Source organism: Carassius carassius, chromosome 39 (assembly GCF_963082965.1).
Source record: "Carassius carassius chromosome 39, fCarCar2.1, whole genome shotgun sequence".
NCBI classification, from domain to species: Eukaryota; Metazoa; Chordata; class Actinopteri; order Cypriniformes; family Cyprinidae; genus Carassius; species Carassius carassius.
In genome coordinates, this window is record NC_081793.1 from 18826561 (window position 1) to 18847485 (window position 20925).

The 20925-nt window shown below is 35.8% G+C and overlaps 1 protein-coding gene across 1 annotated transcript; it reads right to left on the reverse strand.

The window, feature by feature from the left end:
- Positions 1-3609: 3609 nt before the first annotated feature.
- Positions 3610-16847, reverse strand: LOC132121546 (26S proteasome non-ATPase regulatory subunit 11B-like). The gene is made up of 13 exons (XM_059531048.1): positions 16712-16847; positions 13971-14072; positions 13671-13867; positions 13330-13387; positions 11813-12007; positions 11574-11718; positions 9211-9271; positions 8932-8994; positions 8722-8847; positions 8532-8567; positions 6133-6184; positions 4997-5139; positions 3610-4878 (listed from the first exon to the last, which is right to left on the reverse strand). The coding sequence occupies exons 1-12, from the start codon at positions 16800-16802 to the stop codon at positions 4997-4999; spliced, it is 1269 nt and encodes a 422-aa protein (XP_059387031.1). The 5' UTR covers positions 16803-16847; the 3' UTR covers positions 3610-4878.
- Between the last annotated feature and the right edge of the window lie 4078 nt (positions 16848-20925).

Sequence of the window (20925 nt, forward strand, 5' to 3'; positions counted from 1 at the left end):
ATACCGAAATATGATCTGAAGTTCTTTTTGACATTCTAATGTTAAAATGTATATATACCGCTACTGCTGTTTTCCCAAATTCTGGGTCTTTTGAAGCATCAGTATATATTTGCACTGCACTATGATAAGTTTGATCTATGTATTGCTGTATACCTAGATTTTCTAATCCATTTGTATTGTTATGCTTTTCTTTAAAGAGTAACTAAACCCTAAACCAACTTTTTTTAGTTAATGATCTATAAGAATGGGGCTTTATTAGTGCTGTTCATTGATTCGAGTAACTTTTTTGACATTTGAGTATAAAGTGTTTTAATTCTACAATATATGGTGTAAAAACGTGTGAGTGTTGCCCTCTTCAGGTTGAACGGTGGCTACTGCAGTTGATTTTTCCTATTGGATGTTGCGGTGGCAAGTGCCGTAAGCAGTGGCAGGTGACGTAAGCAGTTTCCAGCTCACCACGCCCCTTGGTACGAGCTACCACGCCCTTGGCAGTATAAAACCATCAAAATCACTGTAGTGAGTCAGGACTCAGGAGCTGGAATTGCGAGTATTGGTAACGACCAGGATAGACTATTATAGCATCTATTTAGCATAGCAATTATATAGTTATTTAGATCTTCAAGTTGGCGTAGATTTATCTGTATTTAGTACAGTGGTCAGGATGGTGTGTGTAGTGTTGCTGGTTGCGACAGCACTGCTGGACTGAATAGTTTTCCAGCAGACTTTAAAATTAGGAGCCAGACAGGGGTTGCCGTGGTTCACTCAGGTTCACTTTAAAGTGTAACTAAACCCCTGCTCAGAGCCTGACTCCACCCACTGACAATATTTGAAAAATGCTGAAAAGTGGGCAGATCACAGTGGAGATAGAGGGGATGAACCGAGGGCGGGGCTGAGCGAGTGCGGCGTGATCCTGAGACCCGCAGTGACAGATTGATTGACAGCTGCTGTCAGAGACGCTAAAATGGAGAGTGACTGTAATGACGCAAGTAGCTTTGGAACAGAGCGATCATGTGAAGTAGAGGACTTTTCTCCCCCACTTTCACCTGAAGTGGAGGGTGTCGAGGTGTCTGTTCATATCAATTCGAGCCGGTGGCTCAAACTGCGGTCTTACCTCCCGCACCGCGTCGCTTTTCAGCGCGAGCTGTGTGGAGAAGCCCATTTACACCTCCATTGTGTTGGAGAAGCAATCTCGTGTAAAATGCAATTTGCACACTCGAGCTCTAGGCGGAAACTTGCGGTCTTCCAGGCCAAATGCATGCAACCACTGGCGCTTAATTTTAAAGTCTGCTGGTAAACTATGCAGTCCAGCAGTGCTGTCGCCACTAGCAACACACCTCGTACCATCCTGACCACTGTACTAAATACAGGTAAATCTACGCTAACTTGAAGATCTAAATAACTATATAATTGCTATGCTAAATAGATGCTATAATAGTCTACCCTGGTCGTTACCAATACTCGCAATTCCAGCTCCTGACTCACTACAGTGATTTTGATGGTTTTATACTGCCAAGGGCGTGGTAGCTCGTACCAAGGGGCGTGGTGAGCTGGAAACTGCTTAAGTCACCTGCCACTGCTTACGTCACTTGCCACCGCAACATCCAATAGGAAAAATCAACTGCAGTAGCCACCGTTCAACCTGAAGAGGGCAGCACTCACACGTTTTTACACCATATATTGTAGAATTAAAACACTTTATACTCAAATGTCAAAAAAAGTTACTCGAATCAATGAACAGCACTAATAAAGCCCCATTCTTATAGATCATTAACTAAAAAAAGTTGGTTTAGGGTTTAGTTACTCTTTAAGCAATTGGATATCAATCAAAGGCATTGGGAAAAGCCAAGGAGGAATTGCTGACCAAGCCACAGTAGGGGCAACGTTGAAATCACTTAATCCTTTTCTCCGGGCTTCCTCACTGGCCTTCCATCCAAAACTTGATAACTTTTATGTCCATATTCCCAACAGTCCTCCAACACCATTTTAACTGGGTGACTGTCCGTGTGTCCCTTTATGCTTATGAAATACCTCATCTTTAACTTGAGCCTACGAATTACTTGAGGCATTAAACCCATCTCTACTTGCACTGCTGATATTGGGGAGGATCTAAACGCTCCACAACAAATTCGCATAGCTTGTGACTGAATTGCCTCTAGTTTTACGAGTTGTGTTTGGATGCAGTGCAATATACCATACTGCCATAATCTATTGCCGATCTTATTAGAGCACAATATTCTTCTTCTTCTGTGGATTTATTGGCTGGTTGCATACTGGGATTTAGGTGAATACCGCCACCTCATGTGCTGGAGTGTGAAGTGAGTTCAGTCTAGGTATATATATATATAAATATAATGATAACTATATTCTATTCTTAAGCCCACTATGCTAAAAATATTTTAAAATGATCTTTCATATTTTACCAGGTCCTTGTTTCGTGTTTAATATGTTGCAGATTGAAAATTCATTGCATCCTGCATTCTGTAATTCATTCAGTGTCTGTGAAAGCGACCGCAAGCTAGTCGAGTCAAACACTAGACAGTTAGTGTCAAAATAAAAATCTTGCATATTTATACATAACAATATTTCAGATGTCAGTTCTGGATGCTTCTGGATGTATTGTGTAACTGTTATTCATAGGATTTTTCTTATACTTGATCTGAATTATTGAATCTATTCTAAAGATTTTATTATTATTACTTCAGGAGTATATGTGGATTTAATGTACCTGACGGTTTATTTCAAAATAAAGGTTTACATACACATTATTCATGCATAGGTTGGATTGTTTTTATCAATTTATTCTGTTGATATCTAAATAATTATCATAATTTCAACAAACTGCTGAGAGTATTAACCCCAGTCTGATCAAATTCTGAAATTATTATAGAAGCTCATTAAAATAAAGTGTAAAATGGAATGGAAGAAGAGAAACGACAGTCTTATCCACTCAACTAGTTCGGCTGTTCAATTGCCGTTTTATTATAATTATTAATTTATTGTGATTATTTTTAGTCCCATCACCTCCGTCTGCCCCCTTGCTGTCCTAATTGTAAATATTCATAACTAGAGAAACAAACAAATACATAAACTCTTTGAAAAGTGGAAACTGAAGTCTCTAGTATTTACATATTTAATATAGTAATCTGAGCCAGTCTGTTATACTAAAAAGGTACTCCCATGGATAAGATCTGAACTTTAAATAAATAATGACGTTACTGTTTTTCTACTCTAATTTATTATTGGTTTAACAGCAAACAATATATTGGTTTCGGTTCTCATTAAATGTCCTTGTGATTTAGCACTCAAAATGTATTCGTTGTGAAAATACTTCTCATCACAAAAAAACACACTTGCTTATGCCCTGATTATATTCATGTACAAACAAGGGATAAGGATAATTTCCCTCAAAACCAATAAATGTAATCAAAACACTTTAATAAGTGAACAGGCCAACTCATACAAAAATAAAGCATTTTCCATAAACTGAAATCTGCTTATATCAAGATTTCAATCATTGAGAACTTAAGTTTTGGATAGAGGACTTTTGTGGACCACTTTTCAATTTCAGGCACAACAAAAAAATTAATCAAAAATAAAATAAAATAAACATTACTTTCCAAAGTGTTTAATGTCTCCCCAAATTCTCATGTCAATGAACGATGCTAGATCACCACTACAAATCAATCACAATCACATGCAGGAAGCTCTCAAATCAACATCGGTCTTCAAAGTCATTTAAAAACATCATTCTCCCACAAGAATTTTTTTTTTGTTGTTGTTGAATATTTATAATTGCACACTAAAGACAATAAATGAAATATTATTTTTGCAAAGGATGTGTGAACATATACATTTACAGGAAAACAATGATAAAAAAAATGTACAAAACAGTGAATTGTAAAATATCAATATTGAGGGTATTTAACTTATACAATGGTCTATTGCTGGCAAACTAGAAATGGAGATTGCATTGATATACTGATCTGAAAAAAAAAAAAAAAATTATATATATATATATATATATATATATATATATATATATATATATATATATATATATATATATATATATATATATATATATATATATATATATATATATATATATATATCACCACAAACAAACAAAAGAATAAAAGAATACATTTCAGTGCAGACATAAATGTGTGTTGGGGAAAAGGGTATTTTAATTAAAGAGGACTAAACCTTTGTAGGAATGGGCCGTTTAATATAACCACCCTACTTGGCAAACAGTACACTGTAAATACAAAACTGTAAAGACGGTATACTGCAAAAGTAAACGGCAAACAATACTCTTGATCATATGAACTTAGAAAATCATTTTCTAGTGTGTGTGTAGTTATACGATTGGCAACTGTGCTTATTACAGAGCCTATTCCTTACAGCCAAGTTCTTTTGAAGCTCTCATCTACAACAATCATTTTGAATGTGCATCCATAAAATCAGGAAAAAGATGTGCACTACTGGAAACAACCGATGAACCGCATATAACCAAACCCCAAGAGTCTGTATCACAAAATTGCTGCAATTAAAAAACTTTAAATGTAGAAGAGCTATACAGTTCTATATGACATTTTAGGATTTAATTGTAGTTGTACAACATTCCCTGATGGCCTCTGTTGGCCGTTGAGATACAGAGAACAAAAAAATCAGAGGATCAGAAAGATGAAATTGTCCGTTTGAAAGAAGAAACATCAAAAACTATCAACTGGGGAACAAGTAGATCTTGCTCAATGCTGTCCCTTTTTGCTGTGAGAAAAAAAAAGTTCCACATGTTTCGCCATACACACAGACACACGGGCAAACTCGCACGCATACAACCATTTCACACAGCAGCAGCAGCTTCTGATGTTTATTCTGCAGGAGAGAAACATGAAGACGTGCTTCAAAGATCAGGCAGATAAATTAATTACAGATAAACATACTTCATAACAAACAGATATTTAGAAAGCAAAATAACTTGTGTGTGCCTCACCTATGTTAACTTCTTAGCCTTGTTGTACAGTGAATCCACAACTTTGCTCATGTTCTGTATGGTTTCTAGAGCTGCCTCGTAAGTTTTGTCCACAGGGGGCTCTTCGAATATGATGAGCACTCCTTCACCTTGGTCAAGAATGCCTGCAATAGTAGAAATCGATCAGACCATGAATTCCAGATATTTTGGGGATTTTGCCACTTTCATTAGACTGTGTTCAAACTATAGAGAAGCCGGAAATTTAGAGGACACAAGTCATAAATGACTGATTATGAAAATATTAGTTATAATCTCTTAAAGAGGCCATATGATGCGTTTTAATGTTTTATTGTTCCTTTAGTGTGTAACATATCTATTAGTGCACGCATAGGGTCTGCAAATTTACAAAGCTCATAGTCTTCTGCAATATAGATTTATTCTATCTAACAGAGATTACTGCTTTAGACCTGACTAAAACGAAAGACTGAAGTCTAGATATTACTTCTGTAAACGTCTACTTCATACGTTATGGTAATGCCCACTTAAAGGCAAATGCAAATACAGAGGGTGAGGCATTACAAGAAACTTACCACTGTGAAACGTTTTGCTCAAGTCAATCTGCATTTTCGGGATTTGACTTGGGCTCAAAATGATATGGTAAAACCAACACCATTATTAATGGTTTGTATTTGCAGCTACTTTAGAAGCTTCAGAAGCTGAATGTGGTAAGGGGCGTCATACATGCTTGATATGTTTGGCCAATCACAATGCACTAGGTCAGCTGTCCAGTCAGGGCACTCTGGGCTTTTTGGCAAGGTGGAGCTTTGTAAAAACCGCAATTCAATTAGAGCATTTCAGACTGTGAATAAAGGTGCTGCAAAAACATACTGTATGTGAAAATGCACATTAACCTTTTCTAGTGCACCCAATAAACAAAATAATGAGCATTTAAAATAGCATCATATGTCCGCTTTAAAATAAGGGGATTAAATCAGTGCTGTGGAGTCCTGGTTATTAATGCCATGGCCATGCTCAAAGGTTGTGTGTGTGTGTAAATAAATAAATAATAATAATTATTATTATTAAATTATAATTCTATTTCAATATTTTAAATAATATTTTATCATTTAAAAAAGAAAAGAAAAACCATGACAAACCATGAAACTTTTTGTCCAGAATCATTTGTGACAGTTTCCTCTCAACATCATCCTGTGGGCCACAACAAATAACAGAAAGAGATGTCCATTTTATTGATCATGGTTATATAATCATTGTTAATTTCATATCTTAGCATTTTGTTGTTGTTTTTTATAGTGACACTGTGTCATTATGAATGTATAAAGCTAATATCAGTTTTTAAAACATTAAAGGTATAAACTATTCACTTGTTAAGTCATGACTTATCGACCATCCAATAATACTGTTTCCATATCCAAGCCTCTTCTCTGTTTCAAGTAAGAAAACATTACCTTAAAGGGATAGTTCACCCAAGAATTAAAATGCTGTCATTAATTACTGACATGTTACCCTCATGTTATTCCAAACCCTTAAGACTTTCGTTCATCTTCTGAACTAGGGCTGGGCGATATATCTAACGATATGATCATGCGCATCTAGTCTGTAAATCTGGTTCCGTGATTAATGCTAAATCACCATCACCTGCTTTCAAAAGGAGCAGCATTTAATAGACAGAGCCGTAGATCACTGACAAGCTACGCAATATCGCGTTCATTATCCCTTCAACAAGCATTCGATAATGAACGCGATATTGCATAGCTTGTCAGTGATCTAAGGCTCTGTCTATTAAATGCTGCTCCATGCATTCATGACAGTAACAGAACACATACATGTGGTGCTGGTGACGCAGGAGACGCACATTGCACATAAAACAGTCTTCATAAACATGTCTGAAGATTTAGACTGAGCGGATGACTTGCAATTTTTTGCCCAGCCTTACTTATTCAAACCAGAATATTCAAATGATGAACTAAGAGAGATGGACATTCTACGTCTAGTGGTCGACCGATATGGGATTTTTATTGGTCGATGCCGATATTGAGAGATCAATCTGGCTGACTGGCCGATATAATACATGTAATTACAGTAAATGAGAGACACGCCGAAAATTGGTGAAACTAACATTTATGCATAAATATTTATTAAAACCTAAATTCTAAAATGTAAACAATTGAGGTAACAATTAGTGCAGCCTTTCCTTTTCTAATGCTGAAACATCTACAAAAAAAATTATAAAAAAATATATATGTTATAAAACGTAAACTATTAAATTGTAAGCAACAGAGGTAACACAAATGAACAAGGTTTAGTGCAGCCTTTCTTACATTCATAATTGATGAACAAATTAATATTCATAAATGTAAAAAATAGGATATGTATTTCCATGTATTTTATGTACAATATATATATATATATATATATATATATAGTTTACCAAGCAACAGGTTGTTTAAATTATAATATGGGATAGTTGGTTTATAATAAAGATATAGGTCTCTGATCTATTTTGTTTTGCTTGTCTGTTTCAGTGTAAAAAATAATACAAGTCTGAAGACGTATAATTACATGATTGATTATTAGTATATACCAGCATTACAAAAGACTGGAACATATGAAAAGGTATACTACACATGATATTACGCCAATCATGGGCAATCGAATACAGCAGATATACCTGAATGAACATATAAAGGAATTCAACTCATAATCATTACTTAATAATCTCATGAAAACCCAGCTTTCATTCTGGAGTGCTTGAGTCCACCGGAAAACAGCATCTTGTTTAAATGTACCTGAGAACAACACGCATATCTGAGAAAGAGCTAGTGATGGGATTTTTTATTGTATTTTATTTTTTTTATTCGTTCATATCACATCTGTGTCTCCCTCCAGAGCTGCCACTGGACTGCGGATCTGATGTCTCACGGTAAGTTTGAGTAAGACTTTGCTGCATGCTGGAGTGTTATTGCATGTAACATAACGTGGCGTCAAATTAGAAAGTGAATGACGATTGGTCAACTATTGGCCGATATATCGCCTCCAACATCAGCAGCACACATGCATTTGTCATGGTACACTCGAGAGCGCGTGTCAAAGACAGAGACAGAAGAGAAGAAATTGTTAAATCAAGTCGTTATTTTTTATTTAATTGTGTACAAAAAGTATTCTAGTAGTTTTATAAAATTACGGTTGAATCACTGATGTCACATGTACTATTTTAACAATGTCCTTACTTCATTTCTGGGCCATGAACATGGTAGTTCCCTTGCTGTCTATGCAGAGTCAGAAAGCTCTCGGATTTCATCAAAAATATCTTAATATGTCTTCCAAAGATGAACGAAGATCTTGCGGGTTTGGAAAGACTGGTGAACTATTCCTTTAACAGGTTTTTATGAGCACAGTCTATTTATTGCACACTTTCAACTAAGTTTTTTTTTTTTTTAAATGGTATTGGTGGTATTGTGCACTGTGAGCGTATAATAAGTGGAAACTCTGTATGAGAGTCAAAATCTTATGAACATAAGAGAACAGTTCGTACCTTTGAGAGTTTGATGAGGCCTGATATGTGTGTTATCTTGAAAATAGAGAGGGGGGGGGGGGTTCATAAAAAGGTTATAGGCTTTGGTTCTTTGTACATTAAGTCTTTTGTCTTCAAATAAAATTACATTCACATAAAAAACTCAAATAAATGACACACTTTAGGATGAAAATATTTATGCACACAATACCTGTACTCTGGAAAAAGGCTCAATGACCCGAATGAGGTTCTGTTCCAGCAAATTGTCATAAAGTTTGGCCAAATGTGTGTTGATGATGGGGTCATCTCTCAGCTCTTTAGTGTACTCTGTCAGGGCCTTCATGTGTGAAAGATCAAGCAGAAAGCTAAGCATGACATCAAAGACTTCGATTGCAAATATATTACAGAGTCAAAATCTAACCTTTTCAAAATCTGCTAATGATCTGTTCTTGCTGGCTTGTGCTATACATCTCAGTGCATCAGTCTGTTGGAGAACAAGTTACAGGGCACAACTATAAATGAGCACTTGCTCAGAGAAGACAAAAAAAATAATAATAAAAAAAAGTCAAATGTGTAGCAGGTTGGTAAAAGCAAACACAAAAGCATGGCGCATGAAAAACCATGAAGTGCCGCTGCAGAGCATTCGTTTGTAAGAGGTAATTTCAGCTATAAAAAGACACTGGAATTTTAATGAGCTTACCTGTCGCCCTGCATATCGCAGAGCCAGTTTGCCACTGATCAAGGCCTGTACCTCCTCTGGCCTGAAAGAAATGAAATTAATAGTTTTATTCATCAGGGATGCATTGTATTGATCTAAAGTGACAATAAAGACATTTATAATGTTACAAATAAAAAAAGTTGATTTCACTAATTCCATTTTAATTTTCCATTTAATTCAATTTAAAATTTAATTATTTTAATTTTGATGATTATAACTGACAACTAAGGAAAATCCCAAATTCAGTATCACAGAAAATTAGAATATTGTGAAAAGGTTCAATATTTAAGACACCTGGTGCCACACTTTAATCAGCTAGTTAAGTCAAAACACCTGCAAAGGCCTTTAAATAGTCTCTCAGTCTAGTTTTGTAAGCTACGCAATCATGGGGAAGACTGCTGATTTGACAGTAGTCCAAAAGATGACCATTGATACCTTGCACAAGGAGGGCAAGACACAAAAGGTCATTGCAAAAGAGGCTGGCTGTTCAAAGAGCTGTGTCCAAGCACATTAATAGAGAGGTGAAGGGAAGGAAAAGATGTGGTAGAAAAAAAAGTGTACAAGCAATAGGGATAACTGCACCCTGGAGAGGATTGTGAAACAAAAACCCATTCAAAAATGTGGGGGAGATCCACAAAGAGTGGACTGCAGCTGGAGTCAGTGCTTCAAAAACCAATACGCACAGATGTATGCAAGACATGGATTTCAGCTGTTGCATTCCTTGTGCCACTCTTGAACAACAGACAGTTACATCAGCGTCTCGTGAAGAGGAAGATGCAAAATGCCAGACCCAACAATGCAGCAGAGCTGAAGGCCACTATCAGAGCAACCTGGGCTCTCATAACACCTGAGCAGTCTGATCGACTCCATGCCACGCCACATTGCTGCAGTAATTCAGGCAAAAGGAGCCCCAACTAAGTATTGAGAGCTGAACATGGTCATACTTTTCATGTTCATTCCTTGCAGTTGGTTCTAAAAATCCTTTCTTTGTATTGGTCTTAAGTAATATTCAAATTTTCTGAGGTACTGAATTTGGTATTTTCCTTAGTTGTCAGGAATAATAATCAAAATTAAAATAAATAAACATTTGAAATATATCAGTCTGTGTGTAATGAATGAATATAATATACAAGTTTCACTTTTTGAATGGAACTTTTTGATGATATTCTAATTATATGACCAGCACCTGTATATTCATTGAACAATGCTGAAAAAAATGTATTACTGTTTCCACAAAAATATTAAGCAGAAACTGTTTTCAACACTGATAAGAATAAATGTTTTTAAGCACCAAATCAGCATATTAGAATCATGGCCAAATTTCAAATCACATCAGAAAAGCATTTATTTTCAATGAAAATTAAGTAAATAATCAAAAAGTTAAGGGTAGGTGTAGGGAGGGCTTTATTGTCCCAATAAGGTGGCATCCGTTAAATTAGACTCAATAAGTTATTGCATACTGTTTTATAATGTACTACAATACTGAGGTGCAGATAAATGCCACTAATGTAAGTAGTTTAAATAGCAGAAAATCCTGCTATTTTAACATGGTATAAACAGAATCTATAGATATTTGCACTTAGTGTAAATATGGTAAATAGCCGCTGCCTTTTTTAGATTACTGCCAGACTAATGCCGGCAATGCAATGTTGCCAGATGTTGCTATTAAAATAAACAAAAACCTATAAATAAATAAAATAAACCGAAATTATTTCAAATATTTTGGAAATTAGATAAGATAAAGTTATCGTTGACCCTAAACCGCAACTTCCTACTTTATTAACTTTCTAAAGTGTTAAATTTAGTGGGAAAAAAAAACAAGTCAAAAAGCGCTTAATAATAGCTGAAACTGGCTACACGGAGGCTGCGTCTCACGCGCTCTCGCTCACAACACTCTGAAGACTCATTCACTCCGGAAGCGTCTAGATTATTTTCATACCACGGACTCTAAACATTATGAATTATACATGCAGACATTCATATGAGGAGTTTAGAAGCAAATTAGTTAAGCAGAGAACAAATTTTATTTTCAAACATGAAAAATTTACAGAGGTCCGGACCTCGGTGACCTCATAGCTGGCTACGGCCATGATAAGAATGGATCATTTAACACTGAAGACTGGAGTTATGGCTGCTGAAATTTAAGTTTTGGCATCACAGAAATAAATAACTTTAAATATATACTTTATATTTAATCAAAAAAAAATTCACCAACCCAAAACTTTTGGACAGTATTGTATAATCTAACTAACAGATAACTAACACAATGACTCTAATATTATGCCGTGGTGTATTATCCTCCCACACACAAATAGGGATCAACTGCAAGCGGTTATCTCACTTACAAGCTGAGCATGATCTTGCAGAGAAGCATGTATTTCAGTGCAGTGACTGCCCTGGGGCTGTCGATGGAGTCGTAGCCCTCAAAAGCCTCAAAGAAGTAAGAGTAGGCAGTTTTCCAATCTTTTTCCCCAGCTGCATGGATGATACCTGGAGTAAAAGGGTGAAAGGTCAATACCAATAAGAAACAAAATTCCAATCTTAAATGCACCTGAAGATCATTAAACCGAGAAGAGAGACTTGCCTGACTGCATATCAAGAGCTGCCTGGAGCTTTGGGGGACAGTAAATGGCATTGGCGGTTGTCCTTGCCGAGGTGAGGGCAGCTCTGGCTTTGGGTAGGTTGCTGAGAGCGTGGTAAGTTTTACTCTCCAGCAGCTGAACCTCCACCAGCAGAGCTTTATCATCCATCTTCTTCAGCTCCTGTAGCAACTGGGTACCTAAACCGAATCATCGGAGATCATAAATGATCTTACATAATCTTAATCATAAAGTTAAAAACATAAAAAGTACTAGTGTATGCAGGGCTTGACATTAACTTTTTTGCTCACTAGCCAATGTGGCTAGTGGTTTTCCAAAGTTACTAGCCACACAGCATTTTTACTAGCCACATTTTTGTTGTTGTGAAATTACCTGATAAAAGTTGACCATGGCGTGCTAAAATTTACTTAAAATAGATTTACAATCATTTTAAATGTAAAACCACTGTACACACCCAAATCAAGACTACATAAATGTATAACAATACAGGTCATTATCATTAGCTCTGATAAGGTTTTGTGTAAAGCTCCTTTTTTAAATAAAACCATGTATTAAGATAAAGACATAAAAAAGTAGCTTCTTATTGCATAATAAAAGTGGTGCATGGATGTAGAAGATTAATAAAAAAATTAACTGAAAAAAAAAAAAACCTTTAAATATCTGAATCAGACTCAGAATTACTTTATTGAACCACACTGGGAAAGTCTTTGTTACAAGTTGCAATGGAAAGTAGGTCAGTCTCGAAACCTCACGAAAAATGCATGCCATGGTTCGGCATGCATTTTTGATCTTCATCAAAATTTGAGGGGAACGTTCCTCTCATCATAAAGAACATGTCATTTTTGCAGGACTGTGATATGAAGGGTGTACAAAATAACATATCTATAGTAATAGTGTGAAAGTGCATAGCACATAACATGCACAATACCAGTATAAACATGGATATCTATTTGTATAATATGCATCACATGACTAAACTTGCGTCATCGTTTTCAAAAGCCTCTGTTTTCCCAGTCCACACTACGATGCGAAGACGGCGTTTTCAAATTTATCCACTTTTTGGCATTTTCCAAAAGCTATGTTTTTGTTGTCTTAAAACGCCATCTCAGTGTAGATGGAAGGCCAAAACAGAGAGAAAAATATACATTTTCAAACGAAAACGTATTAGTGTGGACATGGCCTTAAAAACACTTTAACTGTTCAACCCGCCAAAGTGGCTAGTTAGAGTCACTGTGCTACCCGCCACGAGCAAAATCCACCCAATTTTGCAGGTTGGTGGGGGGTTAATGTCAAGCTCTGAGTGTATGACAAAAATGTAAATCTAAACGAATACATTGGTGAGGATGCCTATATTTTGCAATTTTCTAATTTAAATTTCAGTTTATTACAAATCATAACCTGAGCAAAACATCAAAAAATAAATAAAAATTACATTGATTACACATTAATTTCTTATTTGCACATCCTACTATATACTGTAACTACATTCAATTACTCTTACCCAGCTGAAGGGCTTCCTGATATCTCTTTGTGTCAAAGTAGAGTGAAATGAGTCGAGCCTGACGAAAAAAAAGAGAAGGAATAATGATAAATTATATTGTTGCCTACTACTAGTTAATAATGTTTTATTTGTATTAATCAAATCATTAGTTAATTGAATTTTTTAAATGTCACATTACTAATACTTTAAGTTCAAATAAATGTTCTTTTAAACTTTTTATTCATTAAAGCACCCACTCAGATCTTAAGAGTTGGAACTACCCATTTTATATTAATTACTGGCCCATGATTAATTACTGGCTGACATGACAATCCAAAGCGGTTTATGCAAATTTTGTTTACCTCTAGGGCTTGTCTCAGGAAGGTTCTTTTCTCAGCTTTAGCCCATTCGATGCATTCCAGGCACAGCTCTACCTCCTGGCCCGTGGCAGCCTCCATGTCCAGAAATAGATCCAGGAGCGAGCGCACCAACCGTGCTGCCTTTGCCTTGCTTATGGAGATCAGGAAAGGCCTTACAAATTTCAGAAGGCCACCAAGCTCTAAAGTAACATGCAAACGGTAATGATGATCTGTAAAACATTTCTATGGCAGGAACACCAACCTCCCTCCCCCACCACCACCCCCCAGAACATTGATTCCAACCTGCAGCTTGTCCCGTCTTAGCCAGGAGGGTCCCCAACTCCAGGATGCTCTGCTCCTTGACACGAACCGCCTCTTCATCATCATCCTGGACATCACGTCTCACTGGAAATGCCAGATATTATATTGTATAATTTAGTATAATATATGCTGCTGCTAGAATTAACATTCTTATATAGTAAATTAAAATTATTAAAATAATAAAAATATCAATTACAAAACATTAAATGTGGTGAATGGCCATTTGTAAACTTTAAACACATTTGTAAGTAGCACATCCATGAAACGAGACAAGCAAAGCCCAACACAATTTGTGAAAAGTTGTCACAATCTCATGTGAGTGTAAATGACTTTAATAATATTTTTCAAAAGATAATTAATGAATGCCTGAATGAATGAAATTTGTGTAATTTCTGCTGAAACTTATGACTTTCAACAGGTTTCCCTAAACACTCCCCCCATCAGCCATTGGTAGAACAAGACATAATCCCGCCCCTAAACTACTGCCATTGGCTCAGCCATTGTTACCCTGTTGGGCTTGTCAGGGTGTTTAAAACAATAGTAATGCTGTGATAACTCTGCCGTGTTTACACTTTTCGGGAAAATCAACCTAACGATTGCTTGCTTATGCATGTCTCTGCGTATTAAACTGGGGTAAAAACTTAAAATTCTAGAAAATTCTTGAGAGAGAGAAAAATAACACTTCACCTTTAAGAATATATTAAACAAGTCATATGCATAATTATCTTGTTTAAAGGGTAACTAAACCCCTGGTCAGAGCCTGACTCTACTCACTGGCAATATTTGAAAAATGCTGAAAAGTGGGCAGAGCACAGCGGAGATAGAGTGGATGAACCGAGGGCGGGGCTGAGTGTGTGGGGCGTGAACCTGAGACCCGCAGTGACAGATTGATTGACAGCTGCTGTCAGAGTCGCTAAAATGGAGAGTGACTGTAGTGACGCAAGTAGCTTTGAAACAGAGCGTTCATTTGAAGTAGAGGACTTTTCTCCACCACCTTCACCTGAAGTGGAGGATGTCGAGGTGTCTGTGGCCTGAGCCATATCAATTCGAGCTGCTGGCTCAAACTGCGGTCTTAACTCCCGCTCCGCGTCGCTTTTCAGCGCGAGCTGTGTGGAGAAGCCCATTTCCACCTCCATTGCGTTGGAGAAGCAATCCCGCATAAAATGCAGTTTCCACACTCTAGCTCTAGGCGGTAACTCACGGTCTTCCAGCGCCTAATTTTCAAGTCTGCTGGAAAACTATACGGTCCATGCTGTTGCAACCAGCAACCAGCACGTACCATCCTGACCACTGTAAATAAATCTACGCTAACTTGAAGCTATCCAAACTGATGCAATACTATGCTACTAACTAACTATGCTTCTAACAATACATTACACTAACAACTATGCTAATTAACTACATAGGCTACACAAAATAATCTAAATAAGTATATAAATACTATGCTAAATAGATGCTATAATAGTCTATCCTGGTCGTTTTCAATACTTGCAATTCCAACTCCTCACTCACTACAGTGATTTTGACGGAACAAGATGGTTTTATACTGCCAAGGCCATGGTAGCTCGTACCAAGGGGCGTGGTGAGCTGGAAACTGCTTATGTCACCTGCCACCGCTTACGTCACTTGCCACCGCAACATCCAATAGGAAAAATCAACTGCAGTAGCCACCGTTCAACCTGAAGAGGGCAGCACTCAGACATTTTTACACAATATATTGTAGAATTAAAACACTTTATACTCAAATGTCAAAAAAGTTCCTCGAATCAATGAACAGCACTAATAAAGCCCCATTCTTACAGATCATTAACTAATACAGATCATTAACTAAAAAAAGTTGGTTTAGGGTTTAGTTACTCTTTAATCTAATATGTAACCAACTTGTCATTATGTTACTCATAGGAAGAAAAAAAAAGAGGAAATAAAAAATAGAATCAGGCTGACATGAAAGCATCTTAACAGGTCTTGGGGCCGACTAAAAATGAACAGACAGGAGATGGCAAATAAACCCAAGTTTTAATTACTCAAAAACAACTGCTTCAACTCTAGAAAACTCTAGAAAAATATTTAACGTTAATGTTAGAACTGCGTGTTATCCCCTAGCAAGTTCAATTATTAAATTAAAAAAAAAAACTTATGATTTCAGCAACCAAACAGAGAAAGAAAGAAATCTCAGCCAATGTCACGACAGCAAAAACAGAAATGTCAAAGCTTGCTTTAAGGTTGGTATGAAACACAACAATCAAGTTAAGATCGTCAAAATGGGCCAATCTCAAAATAAAGTGTCATCAGCGGAGCTTTAATTAATACAAAATTAAAATAATTCCCAACTATGTGTGATAAAATGCGCCTTGGCCTCTAAGGGTGGCTAATATTTCAGGCTAACTACACACTGGTTGTATCTCAAAACGTAGTGAGCTGCCTACCTAGACCGTTTTTAGAGAATCGGAGATGAGTTCAAACGTTCGATTCAAATGTTAGCGCAGGCATAACAAGCACCACAAACCACCTTTGTTCTACGCTCCATTGGAACTTTCGAACGCGATCATAAGGTACAAAAATGTTGCCTACGGAGGCAGCTTACTAGGTTTTGAGACGCGCGCACACAGTACAGTGAGTCAGCACCGGCTCATGGCTCCCGAATCCTCATAATACTGAAGCATTAAAGTAGCAATGCAGAGTGAAAAGTAAAGTTCTACTAAACGATTTAACAACAATTTTACCTATTGAATGTAAAATGTCAATAGAAGCGTTTCTGTCTGTGCTGATGAGAGACTGAGCTCTCTGAAACTCCACCACTGCCGCGGCTGCCATCTTCCCTATTCAAAAATCTCACTGCCCACAAGCACTTGCGAGTCCAACCGGAAGTGCATTAATACGTGCGTGCGTGCGTACGGAGGCAGTTTGGGTTTTGTAGTCACATTTACTTTTATAGCGCACGATTGAGTAACTGAAACCTTATTTTCAGTTGTGTCTGCATTTTCTAATGTGTCTCTATAAATACAAAGTAATACAGTCAAGAGCAGTGAGTGATTTTTCTTTCATTTTCTTGGATTAACATTACAGCAGCTAGTAGCTAAATTAGGCGCGGTCACTTTAAGAGACGATGAACGCATCTTTTTTTATAACTGTTTACTTTCACTTAAGAAATAACTGACAAATAACTGAAAAAAACTGTTTTTTCGAGCATACTTTCCAAGGCGGGTATTTTGACATATTTTGAAGCCTATTTCGTAGCCTATTTGTCGGCACAAAAGAAGCAAATTCGGTGTTCAAGAGTTTTGAGACGCCTTTCTCTGCGTAAGCCCTGAACACCAGAACACCGCGAGTACTGAATTGGCCTCTTTTACATCTGCGAAAAGTATTTGTTCTTTCAGGTGCAGGAGGGACTTCGAGGAGAACTTCATAGAGAGATCGGTTCAGTGTTGCTGTCCATGATATGCGGCTCTCTCTCTGCGTGCGCACCGAACACAGCGCGCAAGTAACCAGCTACTCTGTTAAGCTTTTCCTCGTCTTATGTTTGGATGCTTTAATGTTTAAATCGACAAGTGGTAAGTCTTAAAACATGACTTAAAACACGTGAAAATGATAAGCTTTCGTGACGATGCGCAGCAGTGGCCCGTCAACTGTCCTGAGCATATTTTTTAGACTGGCTGAGTCGGTTGAGATAGCCGTATAATCGTCACCAACTTTCACCCCACTAGCGACGGCTCTGTGTGCGGTCTCACATGGTTAGTGCAAATTGTCACATAAGCAGGGCAGTATAATTCCTGTTTGCACCATGAGAAGATAATGTTATCATAAAGATATGACAAAGATTTCTGGTACACATTATCTTTAAGGTTTCTAGTATTAAAATATGAATTCACAATTGTTCAGATTTGTTGAGTGTGGTCATAGAATGAGTAAACATGTTGATGGCAACAATAGTGACCGCTGGGATAATAAAGTATGCTACATTTATGTATACACATGATACATCCAATTGCAGTTAGTGAAGGTCGATCTAAAATGTTGCAATGACAAAATTGAACTGAATATTGCACTAAATTAAGAGTTCAAATGCTACAAATATAATATATAATATAGGTCTAATATAATTATAATAGTGATGTTTTAATACTGGTTGCAATAATATATCAATGTTATGATATATGTTACAGTAAAGTAAAAATGTAGAAATATAGATATTTTTAGTTTTTTATCTCAGTATTCCTATCAGTGTTGTTTAAGGGGTTTAATATATAATAGTAACCGGGCAATTCTTAGACTATGGGCACTTTCATGTCCTTTGATCATATTTTATAAAAAACATTTAATTTTGAAAAATTCACACTTTCATAGTTAAATTTACAATGAAAGTACTTTAGGAACTTTTTACCAGTAGTCTATAATTATTTTTTCACCTTTTTAAACATCATTATACATGCAAATATTGCTGTTTTGTGCTTGTCCCATGCCCAGACTTCTGATCTTCAATAATGAAAAAGAAGTGTAAAAAAATGATTCATCCATTTTTTTTATATGATTGAATAAAGTATCAGTAAAAGAATCAAAACATAATTGAGGATTTTAAGGTCAGACAACTATTAATGTGAATGTGGCGTAACATCAAATGAGTCTGTAAATAAATTGATTTTTTTGAACACAAATAGATTTATTTTGCATGCATGGAATGCTTGCTACCAGTTCATAGCTAATCTGTAATACTAGCTTGGATTTTGTTACAAAATACTGTAGAATTGTCATTTCCACTACCGTCATTTCCACCACATTTCCTTCTTGGGTGGAAATTACAAAGGTGAGGTGGAAATGACATTTATGCTTACAAGGTGCAATTCATAGAATGAATGGCTACATATAAATATTTTATTTATTGATATGTACAACGCTAATGTTTTTATTCAAATATATATTTGTTGAAAATTTCATTTTATCTATTTTTAAGATGCCACGGAAGTCAACTGGAGAAAAGTCTCAGTGGTGCTCAAGTGAAAATAATTACCAGTATTGGGATCAATCGCTTTTATTGGCCACTGAGAGATGATGTCATCTGGTACCAACCCATGGATATAAAAGGCCTCATCCCTGAGCCCGTACCAGTGATAAAACGGCACAAGGAGATTATGGCCCAATCCCAATTCTATTTTATACCCCTTCCCTTATGGTTTAGTGATTTCTAATTATTGGGGGGATTATACCAAACTAACTCACATACAACGTGTGCATGCTCAAGATGCTTATTAGTTCATGTTACAATGCATTGATATGACTAACTTTTTAGATGTTTTTTAAGTATTCCAAAATTCAAAACAGTGTTCATCTAACCAATTATAATGTTATAATTTTACAATTACAATTTATGCATAACTTACATTTTTCATGTGATTATTTGTGGTTAGTTGTTTACAGTAAGGCTGTAACTGTTAATCTGGTTATGGAACCAAACAGACAAATGACTAATGATTTGTGTTTCAAATAAATGTTTTCTGTTTTTCTACATGGACGTCCATTCATTGTCATTTCCACAACGCCCAGTCATTTCCAACACCTCATAACTCTTTTAAAAAATATGTACAAAATTCTAATCACTCATTAAAAATTTCTGCATAGTTTATGGGATAATGTTCCACTTAATGTAATAACACAAGTAGTAATTTTCAGAAATGTATCTAACCAATGCAATATTATATTTCAGGTTGTGGTGAATGTAAGCTTTGCGTTTGGGCCTCATGACAATTAATTTACTTAATCCACAAATCTATGGTAATTGTAATATAGCTATAAATTGGTAAAACTATGTGTGACAGTGGTCTTACACTGTTAAGAAATTATGTATATCATATTAATTTTAAATAATAATCAAATATTTACATGTGATGGAAATGACATTTGTTTAGTGCGGATCGGAAAATATGTCAAAAAACACCAATTTGTCTTATGATGTAAGTGCGTTCTCTTATGGATTATTAAACTAGACTAGTTGTATTTAATTGTTAGATTGTGACAATTTTGATTTGAACACTTTTTTTTCCCTCAAGTTCACAAGGCCAAAAGTGCCTGTAGTTGAAGAACCACCCAACCCTAGAATGTGATGAAACAGAGTTTAAAATATGTTAATAACTGGGCGGAGATATAGGAATTTTGATGACCGCAGAATTCAGTATACACATTATCCTACTGAACAAAATTGTGACCAACCATAAAAAAATTCAATTATCATTATCAAAATATATATATATATATCCTATATATATATATTTTGATAATGATAATTGAATTTTTTTATGGTTGGTCACAATTTTGTTCAGTAGGATAATGTGTATATATATATAAAATTGTAATTATTGATTATTTATTATTTCAAAAGGTTACTAATTACACATTTGGATTTGTTTTTATTAAATGTGTTAATAGAACGTTTATAATCATAAGTTCATAATATAAATATGTGCTATATCTATACACATTTCCTCTGGTGACTTTTCTACAAGGTGAAACAAAAATAAAACATAGTGATTAAATTCAGAGGGAAATGACAAATTGTCTGCCCATACTATGAATAAACCTAGTTGAAACGTTAGCCTCAGTCCTTATAACAGGCATTATATATAAACTGAATTAATAGTTATTGTTAAAAAAAATAAGTATGTAAATTTAAATACATGTTACATTAAAACAATGTAGGCTATAGCTACTGATGTATTTAAATCCATATAATTATAAATAGCCTACATATTATTTGTCTCTTTATTCTGTTAATTTTTAATTATTTTTTACTTTAACCTAAATTACATTCAAGTCTAAAAGTTTGTTGTGATTGTCAAGTGCGCAAAGGCGGGACAGTGGATCAACATCCCGAATTAAGGACACAGACACCGAGAGGCGCTCTAGCACAGGTTTTCTGATAGCAGTGCGCAGTGCGCGCGGCTCTGAA